This window comes from Pistacia vera, unplaced genomic scaffold, assembly GCF_008641045.1.
Source record: "Pistacia vera cultivar Batoury unplaced genomic scaffold, PisVer_v2 Contig338, whole genome shotgun sequence".
NCBI classification, from domain to species: domain Eukaryota; kingdom Viridiplantae; phylum Streptophyta; class Magnoliopsida; order Sapindales; family Anacardiaceae; genus Pistacia; species Pistacia vera.
Genome location: NW_022196155.1, coordinates 1,372,592 through 1,386,876, shown reverse-complemented (window position 1 = coordinate 1,386,876; position 14,285 = coordinate 1,372,592). Strand labels below are relative to the sequence as shown.

General features: G+C 35.5%; 2 protein-coding genes across 2 annotated transcripts; both read right to left on the bottom strand.

Annotated features, from left to right (window-relative positions):
• Positions 1-2,283: 2,283 nt before the first annotated feature.
• On the bottom strand, positions 2,284-8,267 carry LOC116137980 (topless-related protein 4). The gene is made up of 17 exons (XM_031423672.1): positions 7,913-8,267; positions 7,451-7,630; positions 6,850-6,963; positions 6,577-6,772; positions 6,336-6,400; positions 6,075-6,254; positions 5,830-5,976; positions 5,576-5,738; positions 5,448-5,483; positions 5,170-5,316; positions 4,161-4,268; positions 3,918-4,088; positions 3,686-3,808; positions 3,447-3,599; positions 2,982-3,173; positions 2,737-2,906; positions 2,284-2,660 (listed from the first exon to the last, which is right to left on the bottom strand). The coding sequence occupies exons 1-17, from the start codon at positions 7,999-8,001 to the stop codon at positions 2,519-2,521; spliced, it is 2,376 nt and encodes a 791-aa protein (XP_031279532.1). The 5' UTR covers positions 8,002-8,267; the 3' UTR covers positions 2,284-2,518.
• Positions 8,268-9,039: 772 nt separating this feature from the next.
• Positions 9,040-10,456, bottom strand: LOC116137981 (auxin-responsive protein IAA29). Its single transcript, XM_031423673.1, has 4 exons — positions 9,984-10,456; positions 9,596-9,885; positions 9,429-9,519; positions 9,040-9,341 (listed from the first exon to the last, which is right to left on the bottom strand). The coding sequence occupies exons 1-4, from the start codon at positions 10,214-10,216 to the stop codon at positions 9,275-9,277; spliced, it is 681 nt and encodes a 226-aa protein (XP_031279533.1). The 5' UTR covers positions 10,217-10,456; the 3' UTR covers positions 9,040-9,274.
• Positions 10,457-14,285: the final 3,829 nt, after the last annotated feature.

Genomic DNA, 14,285 nt, shown 5'->3' with positions numbered 1-14,285 from the left:
ACGTTGCGCTCCCCGTTGAAAAGGTCATTGAAGCGCTAAAGCCTCTGTAAGCTCACAGTGGGGAGAAAATTCTGCTTGACGTTAACTACAAAGCAAAGAAGTTTGGTTAGTTCGACCATCGAGCTTCGAAACGCTCTTCGCACACACTGGGGGTCGAAGTCTTACTAGCTTTTCAAGCAAAAATGTTGGTCTCCCCGACCTCATAAAAGAAAAATTGAGAGTCCCAGTGCAGGACCTTCTTTGGAATGTCGACCAGACCACTGAAACGTATTTTCCTCGTCTTGGAGAGGTAATACGTTTGGTTTTGACCTTTCGTTAATCTATATAGATGGACGAATTCCTCAACAGACGACTCGCCCAACTCGGCTATTCGGTAGGCTATATATAGACCTATGATTATGACGTATGAGTTCGCAGACAGCTAGAGAGGGACAATGTCGAACTGTCTCAAAACACTGTCGATGAAATGGTGAGGGGGAATAGACATCCCACATCTCAGAAGGGTCTTAGAGATTGGTACCTAGCCTATGAGGGGATTCTTCCAGGAGAAGCCTCCCAGAATCCTCAAGTTGAGTTGAGTTGAGGCGCTTAAGTCTCATTTATGCGCCTAAGATCCTCGGCATCAATTAAGGATTGCGGTTCCTTCTACGGCCTGTGAACTGGAGATCTCCTTGACTAAACAACCTCCACAAAAGCATGATCGGATGAGCTTGCCACGTCATGATTCGAGCTCCGTACAATGACTTCCTCGCAAACCTTGAAGATTATGCCTCTAAGGACTACCGAGCTCGTGAGAGAATCGAACATGCGATCAATTGTATGGCTAGTTGATGAAAACATGACTATAACTCGCCTCTAGGTACCTGAAACAGAAGCGAACATGTGTTAGAGTGGTAAACTTATGAATTGTAGCCCTTTCAATTATATTTCTACTAGTTCAAGAATCAGCCCAATCTGAGGGCTACAGCTGAAGTTATGACCAAAATTCTAAAGCACGTCCAAAGATGTTTTTCTTCAGTTCCCAACATACTATTCACGATTTTAAGCCAAGTTTTCACTCTCTTCCAGTCAAAATTAGGAAAAACCCAAAACATGAAAGTTGTAACTCTGTTTCTTAGCTTTCCATAGCTTTTAAATTCAGGTCATTCCGAGTTTCCAAGCTCAAGTTATGCAATTTACGGTCAAAACTGTCATTTATGCTCAAAATCATCGTTTAGGCCTACAAAGAAAAATTAATAGAATTAGATAGCAATTATGACCCAAATTGTATGAGAAATATCCTAAATCCTATCAAAATTCAATGCAAAAGAATAGGGAAAAATATGATTATCAGCAGATGTTGTGTGTGATTTTTACTTCAAGCTTGGAGAATTGCGAGGTTATAGCTCGACCCAAAACTAGTTTGACTCTACCGATTGTCCAACCCAACATAAGCTTGTCAAGTTATAACTCGACCTAGCACAAGCTAGTTGCGACCAGTCCTTACAGTTGCTCAATCAATTCACAAATAACTTCAGATCCCGAATATCTCGGGAAAGATCAAATCGATAGCAATCTTTGCGTAATCACAGCGCTCAATCGTGATAATATCGGAGTTACATTTCAAACTTAATTGTAATCCCTTTATTTTCGCTCTTTCCTTTGTATAAAACATGTATATAAACCCTCTTTAACGATGAGAAAAGGGTCAACAAATTATTCCAAGACTATCATTGTAAGCTCTTACAGCAAATACAAAAACAATAGACAGTGACTCAAGAGTTCAACTCATTGAACCACTTTAAAAATATCTTTGCCATTTACTTTGCTGCATTTATTATTTATTCACTGTTGATTACCCGTAATCACGCACATATCAGTTTTGGTCTCAATAAGGTTGATCGGATCACTCTAGTTGATGCAAAATCTTGTATCAACATGGTTAAATAAAGAATAGGATAAATATGTGCCCTAGTCAATTCCAATTGACTGGACTGCTCTAAAGAACTCCAATCACTCAATTAGATGTACGCAGCAATCACGTTCAAAATGTTTATCATGTGGCTAAGAACAATTGGATCTAAGCAAAGAACCCCTCGGCCCTCACCCACAACATTCTTTGCCAAAGGGCCGAGTAGGTCAAATATAGCAGTTCCAAGTAGCAATATTGTCTTCTGTTCCTCAAACTAGAACATAAAAAAGAATCATAACTGGTATGAGTCTCTTGTTTTCAAAGGCAGAAATTTTGAAATAGTATCAGCACGGTCAACTATATACCCACAAATTAAGCAAAAAACTTCTAGCTTAGAGGAAAAACTGAACTCTGGACAAATAATGTATATTTTTCCATATGGAGCATTTAAAATTACAACTGAAGAGCAAAAGACGTTTGCTGAGTACACTTGCTATAACAAGGTATAGTTTTCTGCTAAAACAATACTTCACTTTCATAAGGCTATGCAAGTAGTCAAAAGCATAAAAAACCTGCTATTGACAGTTAGTCGTGGTATCTGAACCAAATATAGAGCTAAACACCTAGCTACCTGTCAGGAGGCAGCATTCCCCATTCTACTTCTGATTGTAGAGGCTCAAGAATATGCACTCTACCATTTGTAAGCCCCACTGCAATTTGATTGGGTTCAGATGGATGAGCTGCAACAACAAGAGGATAGAGCTCCAAACTGCGAAACATCTTTTGTTAATTAATATGTGGAAGTAATAGACCGAATAGGTTCTATTCATTGTAAGAGAGTTTACCTGGTTGAACTAAGTTGTGCATAAGCAGTGAGATTAATCTGACACCTTAGCTCAAGTGTTTTAGTAGCAAAAACTTTTACGCATCCGCTTTTGCAGCTAACATATATTGCCTTTCCATCGCTAGAATATGTAGCAAATGTGATTGGAAGATCAACTTCTTTAGGCACCAACTGCAGCAGAATCAAATCTAAAATGAAAAAGTTCATAACTACTTGAATGAACATTGTATGGGCTATTTATAGTACCTGCACCATGTGATCCAATGTGGGTGCTTTGTACACATCTATCTGCCTTTCGTGAACAGCAAGTAGATGAACCTGATCTGGATGAAACTGAATGTGATTCACAACAGGGGTTTCTGGCACTAGTCCAACATGAAGGTTCTGCAAAAGCTTACTGCATAGCTTCTTCCATCCATTTACATCCCATACACATAACTGGAAGACAAATGAGCAAACATTTCACATACAAATTCATAAGCACATATCATTGCATTAGGAGAGTATTTGAAGCATCTTTGGTAAGGTGAGGGTGGGACATAGCATAGTCTGACAATTATGTAAACCTGAATCTAATCACTCCAAAAATGAAAGAGTTCATTAAAACATTAGCTTTAAACTAATTTATGAAGAAAAGTATCTATAATATTACATGATACCAATATAAATTTCCACCAGCTGAAGTTTCTATTACAGCGGAAAGAAACTGACCCCAAACAGTAGGGAACGACTTCGGTTGACATGTGCAAACAAACTTGTATAAGTTACCTGGGCATCAGCTCCTGAGGAAACAAGCACATTCAATTTGTAGGAAAATTCAAGGCACGTTATTCGATTTTGATGGCCTTCGAGCTTGGCTTTTGTCTTTGGATACATGAAGCATAGCAACAACCTCAATCTCAAACAAATTAGTATCTTATTAAACAAACAAACCGCAACTTAGTGCATACCATTTTGGTGTAGGGACAGTGAATTAGGATTGAAGAGTCATCTAAGCCAATAGCAAAGAGATCTTGAGGAAGGAAGATAAAATATGTGGCTGTGGGTGGTGGGTTTGCAAATGTTGTCAAAGTCTGCATCAAAATAAATCAAAAGAAATAAGAAATTGTGCCACAAAAATGGTGAATTTAAAAACACAAGTGGACAAATACAAGCATCTACTTGGTATTTTATTTACAGTACCTCAAATGTCTCCAAACTGAATATGGAAATTTTCCCGCCTGATGCAGAGAAAAGATAAGACCCTTTCAGCGCAAAGCATGAAACAGCATTTTTGGAGTGTGCACCTATCTCATTGATCATTATTAATTCACTTGGAGGTTGATATAAATGTGGTTCCACATTAGCAATCGCCTGATGAAAGAATGAAATTTCTGTGAGAACTCATAGGAAACCAAACTAGGACCTTTAATATAGCAGACAAACCTTCCCCGAGAAGCATTTATCACTCCGCCATGTCCAGAGTTTGTGTGTAGCATTCTGCGCTAATGCCAACACGAAATCCCCAGTATATGAATAGATCAACTGGACCACCTAAAAACTATCAAAACTTGATTAAAGTCTACAAAGTAAAAGAATTATATATATATATATATATATAACCATCACAGCTGTCTTCATATCATACTCGTGAAGAAAATTATTTTTTGTTTAATATTCTTCTTGTCTGTATCGAGTCCTTAATTTTCTCTGAGTGGAATAGTACATTATGCAATGACATTTCTATTGAGTCCCTCATAATCATGCAATTAAACCTTTCACTTCTCATTTCATTGAATACAGGACATAGTAGTAATAATCCTTAAATATTGTTAATTTAAAACAGATTTTATATTTCAGGACTGTTTGTGAGTTTATGGTCATACAAATGAAGAAAAATCACCGACCGTTTAAGAAGGATTACGATGATGTGAGTTTAAGGTCTTAGAACAGTAAGCGGTGGTAGAAACACCATCAGTAAGGAACTAGATAGATATTGTATACCTTTTGCTAGATATTCCTGTTTGGGACATAACAGTAGAGTGAATATATTTTTCCAAAACCAAAATTTAGTCTAAATTGTTTTTTAGAACCTTCAGTATGTTCTCCAAGTTGACCTGAAACACACACCACAAAGTTTACCTCTTGATGAATAATTCATGTCAGAATCCACTTAATTCATAAATTAGGCATTACAATTTTTCATTCATTCAGATATTTACACAAAAATCATTAGAACAAACAGATAACACCATGGTATAAGTGACACGACAAGTCATTGGTAAACATCAATGACAGTTAAATGGCGAGGTAGTTTAAAAATGAAAAATGATTCGTAAAATGTTGTAGTCACTCGTAACTTTTAAAGTTATCAAAGAATTAAAACCATGAGAAAAAAACAACTAAATTAAGGGCAACAGTAACTGGCCCGTAAAAAAGTGGATGCATTGCATACCTTTCCTTCCACAGAATTATCAGGGAGCATGAATGTGCGGCATTCAGACGGTTCATTGATCTGTTGCAGCTTCCAAATAACAGATTTTTCTATTGGTTTCAAGCCAACTAGAGAATTTGCATCAGCTAAACGGGAGCTCTCTCTAGACTAAAAGTGAGGAGAAAAAAAGGACAACAAAGAAATATTATCAACTATATAATTGTTCAGCAAATATTAGTTCATGCATCAGCTTAAATAATATCCCAGCTAATAACAAAAACAAGTTCCATGTCACTTACCTGGTTTACATCAGTGCAGCAGCTGCTATCATTAGACTGGAAAAAGAATTTAAACATAAATAGGATAAGGATTTATTTACTAAGAAAGTCTTATGCATTATTACTTTCATGCATGAATATTCACGTACTCCATCACTACTTGGTCCTGATATCCCTTCTGGACTTGAATCATTAGTAACAAAGGATGGAGCATGTAAAAGGTATGGTACAGTGGGAAAATCTTCAAGAGGGATGATGTCATTATTAGCATTAGGCTTTGAATTGACACAATAAGGAACCCACCAGTCCATACTGCAGCACATAGAGAATAGCATTTGGATTAATAACAAGGATTGCAATTGGCATTTAAATAATAACAGATAATATCTTTTGCTTGACTTACAGCTGCCTAACTAATTTTAAGAGTCGTGATTTATCCATGCTGGGAAACTTCAATTTGTCTTGCAAAATTGGGTTTTCCTTGATTAGCACTTCGAGAGCGTCAAATATACAAGTCCTTACAGCATACTCAGACATAAGCTTATTCTTCCTGCAGATAAAATTTTAAAGGAATGAAGGTAATATCTGGAAAATAAGCCTTTCTGTAGCCCAAACATGGAAAGAAGTTTAAATATTTAAATCACCTACCTGCCTACAACTTCAAGGTGATTCTGCTTTCGCATCTCAGAGAACATTTTCATTGAATATTTATTATCATCCATCTTGGTGAATGCTGAGAGGTATTCCTCTGCCTTATCCCACTCAGCACTTATCATATACTCCCTAAAATAATTCATATTGAAGAAGATCTTTGTTTCTTGCTCCAATCTTCAACAAACAGAACCTAAAATCAATCACAAAAATCATGAAGAAATCCAAATATTAAAGAATTGGAAGAATAAAGCATACTTATGAAGTGTCTCCTCGAATCCTTCTTCATCAAGAAACTGAAGTATCAAGTAAACAAGTTCTTCCTGCAGAGAAAGCATTTGTGTCAGATTTGAAGGACTTCAAAAAACTAAATACAAATGAAAGAATCACACAATTTGGATTCACACTCACATCTTCAGAAACACATGAATGGAACAAATTTTCAGAAAAATTATATCAAAATAAAATAAAAATAACAAAATATAGACAGTTGATTGACCTTTACACTTCTTGTTTTCCTTTCAAAACTGCTACAAACGATATTGAGAAGTGACAAGAATGCTGATTTGTTAAGCCTAGGAAACATAAGTTTATTTAGCAAAATGGGATTTCTCTTGACCAATACTGTGAGATCATCATGCAATTTGGCTCTTGAAGTTGTGGTATTAGTATACTGGGATAACTGTTTATTTTCCCTGAAAATTTAACATCCATTAATATTTTGGAAAATTCATATCTTTCATAATAATAATCCAAGTAACTTCAGTCATGCCTTAAATCCTTCAAAGCAAAAAGCTCAGCTAATTCACCAGAGATTGCATTTTCATAAGCAGAAAGCTCTTCCAAATCCTTCTGAAAAATGTTAACAGCCTCAGTACAATCATTTCTGCAAACAGGCAACCAAAAACACAACACAGGAAATATATGAAAACACAAAGGTCAGGCACTGTAAGTGAGTGTGGAAAATAAACTGAAGTATATATTGTCTTTCATGGCACTCCTGAAGAAAACAAAGACTTCAATCCACTGAAGCTGGTTAAACATTCAATACCTCACCCGCTACATAGATAACTACAATCATGGGAAGGAAAAAATGAAAATAAAAGTTAATTATATTGTCATTTTACTCTTTGTCTAAACTCCTGTGGCACCAAATGAAGAGGAAAGAGATGATTGAAACCTACAGTATCCCTCAAAACAGTCTACCAGTGCAGCTATAGCTCTCATATTATCTAAACAGGATTAATTTTAGTTTCCCCAGGAAGCTAAAAACAGAAAACACATGTTTCAGATTTACTTTTATGCTATTTTCCTTTAACTCCTCAACAATTGAACATTTGATAAGTGCTAAATACCACTATTAAAGCTTATACCTGAGCAAGGCTTCGCAATATTTCTGCTTTTGCAACTCAAAGAACAACCTCCTTGAGAACGAATTATCATCCGGCTTTGTGAATGCTGAAAGATACTTCTCTGCCTTCTCCCAGTCACCATTGATAATTGTTTCCCCAAAATAATTCATGTTGAAGAAAATCTTTGACTCTCGCTCCAATCTTCATAAAAAAGAATAATATAAACCACACAAGAAATCAATAACAAGAACTTTGAAAGGATCAAAACGCTATTTGATTTTGATACACATTTCGAACATAACGCAAAATTAGTTGTCAGCATTTTGGAAGCACATATCTTGCTTTAAGTACAATGAAGAATATATATAACATTTCTAAAGAGTGTTTCCTGGTTTTACAAACTAATTTCTCAATAGAAGTTGCGAATTACAAAGTGCCACCAAAAACCAAATAACAATAAAAGCAATATGAAGATCAACGTACGCTTGAAGACTTGCTTTGCAATTCTCTTCCTCCAGAAACTTCATTATCAAGATTATGAGATTTTTGTAAGTTTTCTCGTCAACGCACATTCTCGAAGCATAAAGCAGATGACAAGTCAATTTCTAGGGTTTTTGAGGTTAATTTAAGTTCAGAAATTATGGTTGTAAGAAGTGTATAAATACAGAAGTCAGAGAAACAAAGAGGAAGAAAATGGTAGCGAGTTGTGTTTATATTTTGTTTCAGAAATCAATGAAAACAGACTGAAGTAAGAGAAGATAAGCAGTGACAATTGTCAATTGAGTCTTCGCGCTTTCTACGGTCGATGAATTGTAACCGACCAATGGCTACGATAGTAGATAGTATTTCTACTGTGAGTGATATGTCGGTGCCTTATCATAAGAATGTGTGCTTATATTGGCGCAATTAGCCAACAAGCATACTAAATTTTACAGATGGTGGAGGGAACTATTATTCACCATGATAGAGTAATATTATACCTATTGATTATACATATATATATATATATATATATATATATTTTTTTTATAATTTAATGTAATTTAAATTTATATTAGAAAGTTTTTAAACGAATTTGTTATTATTTTAACGGTTATAAGTTTTATTTATTAATTTTAAGTAACAAGAGAATTTTGGTGTTATAAATTGAACTCAATTTATTTAAATAGGTATCAATCGAAACTAACTAGTTAGCTTCATCAACCAATCTAAATTCAAATTGTTGCAGTGAAAAAACACTTATGAGCATTAAGTTAAGTGTATTAACAAACAATTAACCATAAAATAAGTCATAGATGGGGGTAGGTGATCATTTTGTAGGATTCGAATACAACACCTTTAGATAACTCATCCATATGGTTTACCTGGTCCTTTGGATTTGTAGAGTGTTCAATGGATCTTTAGAGATTAGTTAAGGTGCGTGTAAACTGGCCCGAACACCCTAATTACCGAAAAAAAAAAAAACTCACCCAAATGACTAAAGTCTTATCGTCCAACCATAAAGCTAGTGGTTTTATTAATATTGCTTTTCGGTGTTAATTAGTATATTTTCATTTAAAAATTAGAAAAATGGAAAAGCTATTAAAGTTTTAAAAAATCAACTACCACTTAATGAGGAAGATTAGCTTACAAAATAGCTAGCTAGAGCTAGTCACTGAAATTCGAAAACAAATTAAGGATGAATTTAACAATATATATATGCTCCAGCAGTCTTGTTCTGGCTAGCTCTAGGCTATGCTCTACTCCACACTTTCACTGGTCTCTTCGGTTATTAATTAATACAACCAGTTATTCAAACAAATTAAGTATATCTAAACTATTACATAAAGTCATAAAACCGTATTATCAAATTGAGGAGCCAACCACCCCACTCTTTACTATCTCCAGCCGCTGTACAGACTCCATAAAAGTCCTGAAATATTGCATTAAACTTCTCAAAATTAATTATATTTATTTATCATCATATATAAAAGACAGTGTAAAGTATATATATACTTACTGCCAGGGAACATCTCCTGCAAGCAGCCAATCTCCTGCTTTATCTTGATAGGTCAGTGTGTATGTAACAGTACGTTTGTTACATTTTCCGTCTGTATAGAAATTAATTTGTTAATTAATTAACTAGGTAATTAAGCCTTGTTAGATTAATTAATTAAGAGAACTTACATTTAGCAAACTTGGCGATCAAGGAGTTTGTGAGTGTATAAAAACAGTGATAAAGCTTAAGGTCAATTTTCCTTGCTATTGCTACACCTTCCATCTTCACTTTCACAAACATTGAATTTGATACACCATTTTCCTTCTGATTATTAACTTCAGCCGTCCGATTGTTGTTCTCGATTCTACCAACTTGACCATCCTGCTGTTGTTGTTGTTGGTGGTGGTGGTGAAGTAATTTCCTCCTCCATGACGGAATGGGTGGCCAACCAACAACCAGTTTTTCCTCTTCTTCATTCCTGCCATTAGTTATTTAAATCAATTATGAACATAATGTTGATCTTCAAAATCTTTACAAACTTTACCATACATAATTGATTAATGGATTCAAACTCACTCGTTGATGGGGGAAGAAGTTCTCTTCTTCTGATCATCTTCCTCGTTAGGCTGACCACTCCATAGAAGTAAAGGCATCATTCCTGACTGATGATCATCTCTGATATTGCCAAACGCCTCATCAAAGTTACGCTTGTTCTTAGTAATATTGCTTTTTCCAAAGTTGTTGAGGTCGAAGCCCTTGGTAGGATTGTAGGTTGGGAGGGCAAGTCCTAGTTGTAGCTCCATAGCCATATCAAAGAAGAAGCAAAAGAATATTATTATTGGTTGATCTATCAATAAAATTAAAAAAGAAGAAAAGCAAAAGAGTTGCTAGGTAGTGAATTGGCATAAAGTGAATGAAGTTCTTGGTGGGAGTCGTGAAATATATATATGAGAAGTTAGAGAGAGATTAAATTGATAATTGTCTGACAGAAGAGAAGAAGTAAAGAGACAGCATGGAGGTTGGGTCGGGCAAAAGCCTAGCAGTGACACGGACATGTGAGAAAAGGATGCACCAACGTGCTAGGACCTCTTAGCCCGCTCTCTCTCCATTCTCCAACCGTTAAGTCTTAACCCTCTCTGTCCGCACTCTCACCTACCTTAACCTAACTCTCGCACTCACACTCATTCTTTCTCTTAATTGAAACTTAACCCACCACTGTCTTAATCAAATTGACTAGTAGTTAGTTTCCTACTTAATACAAAGCATCATGACTAATCATTTCCGTTTGAAACACACAGAAACTACTAATAATCAAAACGTTTACTTTTAGTCGTCCCCCGTGAAACACATATATATATATATATATATATATAGAGAGAGAGAGAGAGAGAGAGAGAGAGAGAGAGAGAGAGCTGTCCACATTAGTTTATTATTTGTAAACAGAGTTCGAATATGTGTCGGCAGATGCCCCTCAAAACACATCATGATACATGAACTCAAGCAATGAAGAAACTCGATCTCCATAACAGTTGGTACTAAAACATTCTCCTGATCTTCTTGATTATTATTGTGCGAGAAATCTAGAGAAGATAATTTCTTATTAAGAGAGAAGATATTTAATTAACTCAATTTGAAAAAAAGATATTCAGATTGACTTAGATTTTAATTAAAGTAGTCGAAGATCGTGCAACTTCCTAATCTTACGTATTTGAATCTTACTTCAACTCTATCATGTAAATGAGTGCTATATAAACCCATCATAGCTTGTTTTCAAGAGAATTGTGCAATTGTTCTATAAAAATATTCATTATTTGTAATTCTCATTCAATAAGAGAAACAGTGGACGTAAGCTCAAATTTTAACTTGTCGAACCACTTTAAAAATTGTCTTTTGTCATTAATTGTATTTTCTCTTTAATTATTAAATCGTTGATTTTCATTAAATCATGCACACATCCATTCCGATTCCGACAAGGTTAATCAGAATTATCTGATTAGTACAGATTTTTGTATCAACATTTTGGCACTAGAAGGAGGGCTTGAACACTTTGACCTCTCTCTGTTTTCAAGCAGTTTCTTTTCCATCTTCCAACCGCAAAAAAAAAATCAACCATGGTTACAATCCATGTCATCAAATCAAACTCTAGAATCAAAGCTGCTGATAGATGGGGAGTATTGAGCATTATAAAGTATGAGTTTGGCAAAGTGGTAAACATAAGAGTTGTAGATCTTCGAGTAAGCTTTCTAACGGTTTAAGAATTATTTGAATCCGATATCTGCAGCTCAAGTTATTATCAAGATATTGAAGCATATTTCTCATATTAAGCTCTCCATGCTTTTTGATTGAGCTATGCTCTCAGATGAAACTCTCCATGCTTTCTGATCGAGCTATGCTCTTAGATCAAACTCTCTATGCTTTCTAATCGAGCTATGCTCTTAGATGAAGTTCTTCATGCTTTTTGATCGAGCTATGCTCTTATATCAAGCTCTCTATACTTTCTAATTGAGTTATGCTCTCAAATCAAGCTCTCCATGCTTTCTGATCGAGCTATGCTCTCAAATGAAGCTCTTCATGCTTTTTGATCGAGCTATGCTCTCAGATCAAGCTCTCCATGCTTTCTAATCGAACTATACTTTCAGATCAAGCTCTCCATATTTTTTTATCGGGCTATGCTCTCAGATGAAACTCTTCATACTTTCTGATTGAGCTATGCTCTCAGATGAAGCTCTCCATGCTTTCTGATCGAGCTATGCTCTTCAGATGAAACTCTCCAGGTTTCTGATCGAGCTATGCTCTCAGATGAAGCTCTCCATGCTTTTTGATCAAGCTATGCTCTTTAGATGAAACTCTCCATGCTTTCTGATCAAGCTATGCTCTCAGATGAAACTCTCCATGCTTTTTGATTGAGCTATGCTCTCAGATCAAGCTTTTCACGCTTTCTAATCGAACTCCTCACGCTCTCAGATCGAGCTCTTTATGCTATTTGATCGAGCTTTTTATGTTCTCAGATCGAGCTCTTTATGTTCTCAGATCGAGCTCATAAGGTCGCTCATTCGCTTGAGATCACGTGTTTAAGATCTCTTAAATCTCTTCGATCGCACTAAGCATAATTCAAGCTCTTTAGTTCGAGACTGCAGCCTATAGTGCGACAGCAATTCAGGTTAAAGAAATGAGTTTTTTAAGCCCGATTATGCACTCCAAAAACTGGGGGGCTATTGTTGTGTGGAAAATCCGGAAAGGATAATTCCCTATTAGGAGAGAAGATATTTAGATTGACTCAATTTGGAAGAAAGATATTCAGATTGACTTATATTCCAACTAAGGTAGCCAAAGATCATGTAACTTCCAAATCGTATGTATTTGAATCTTTCCTCAACTCTACCATGTAAATGTGTGATATATAAACCCATCATAACTTGTTTTCAATGGGGCTGGGCAATAATTCTAGGAAAAAATTCATCATTTGTAATTCTCATTCAATAAGAGAAATAATTGACGTATGCTCAAGTTCTAACTTGCCGAACAACTTTAAAAATTGCCTCTTATCATTACTTGTATTTTTATTTTCTGTTTAATTATTCAATTATTGATTTTCATTAAATCACGCGTACATCTATTCTAGTTTCGACAAGGTCAATCAGAATTATTTGATTAGTGCAGATTTTTGTAACAACAAATATAATTATGTTAATTCTCAAACACTCCTATAATCTCTTAAGATTAAAATATTAGAGATTCTTTTGGTCGGAGAGAAATGAGAATGAAGTTGGACAAAGCCAACCAACAAAATATATTACGTTTGGTAAGTGTTTTTTTTTTATTTTTTATTTTTAATTTTCTTGTGGTGATTAATTGGATGAATGCTTGCATGTAGGGTTTCAATATTCCATATTCCATGAAAGCACTTGGTACATGTTTGGAACATGCAATTGTTAACCTCGTGAAATCCACGTGATGGACAGTGTGGGCACACACGACATATCTAGAACCCGTAACCCGCACGGCCATGGCGTGGTTTCGACACGATTTCAAAGCAGCTATCGGAATACTCTTCGATTAGTCCCATCAATCTGGCCTCTAGCTCCTACGATCCTGAGGTGGAACCCAACAAATGCGACCAGATTGTACCCATAATTTACTGCACCTTTAGTTGGCACTCTATCAATTCAAACCCATTGTGGTACAAGTTATGTGAATTGATAATGTGAATGGAATATGGATCGTCAGAATTAATGTTTGAGGTAGTGAAAAAGCGAGTGAATTTGGTTTAAGTTTGAACAAGTGGATGTAGAGCAATTATGGCGAAAGCTTTATTGCCTTGGTCACCCATTTGAATCCGGATCTTAGGTAGACTGAATTAAGTTATTTTAACGAAACTTCAACAAGAAGGAAAAAAGTAGTCAATTAAACCTGCTAAGAGAAGCTAAATCAATGATCACATTGGAATTATTATGTAAATCTCCACTATCCTTGTTTAAACCAAAAAAAAGTTTTAACGTGTTTGAATACAGTTGACGTAATTGGGCCAAGCAAGTAATAATAATTCACCATTTAGATGAAGAAATGAAAATAGAATTATGTCCCACACGTTTTGAAAGCAAGTGGGGGACGATTTTTTTTTTTTTTTTTGTTAGCCAAGAAGCTATGGCGGTTCATTCCTGTTCTTTATCTCTCTCAGAGGTCCCTCTCATAGTAGTCATAGGGAAGGGGATCAAAGCATCCCAAGCATTAAAGTCATCTGCTTTTACTTTGCTTTCAGGATAAGAAAACTCTTGAAAGATAGAGACCCATACTTACATATTCAAAGTATTCATTCACTCAACACTCTCTCTTTCAACAACCGAACCCAACCAATCTCATTCTCATCTTATTGTTTGC

Bases quoted from the DNA above. Each gene is read 5' to 3' on its own strand.
- LOC116137980 (XM_031423672.1), bottom strand. From the start codon at position 8,001: ATGTGCGTTGACGAGAAAACTTACAAAAATCTCATAATCTTGATAATG. The intron at 5,739-5,829 runs GTAAGTCAAGCA...TATGTGCTGCAG, and splicing joins TTAAAATTAGTTAGGCAGCT to TATGGACTGGTGGGTTCCTT. The intron at 4,269-5,169 runs GTATGCAATGCA...GATAGTTTTTAG, and splicing joins ATAATTCTGTGGAAGGAAAG to GTGGTCCAGTTGATCTATTC.
- LOC116137981 (XM_031423673.1), bottom strand. From the start codon at position 10,216: ATGGCTATGGAGCTACAACTAGGACTTGCCCTCCCAACCTACAATCCT. The intron at 9,886-9,983 runs GTGAGTTTGAAT...AACTAATGGCAG, and splicing joins ACTTCTTCCCCCATCAACGA to GAATGAAGAAGAGGAAAAAC. The intron at 9,342-9,428 runs GTAAGTATATAT...GCAATATTTCAG, and splicing joins GCAGGAGATGTTCCCTGGCA to GACTTTTATGGAGTCTGTAC.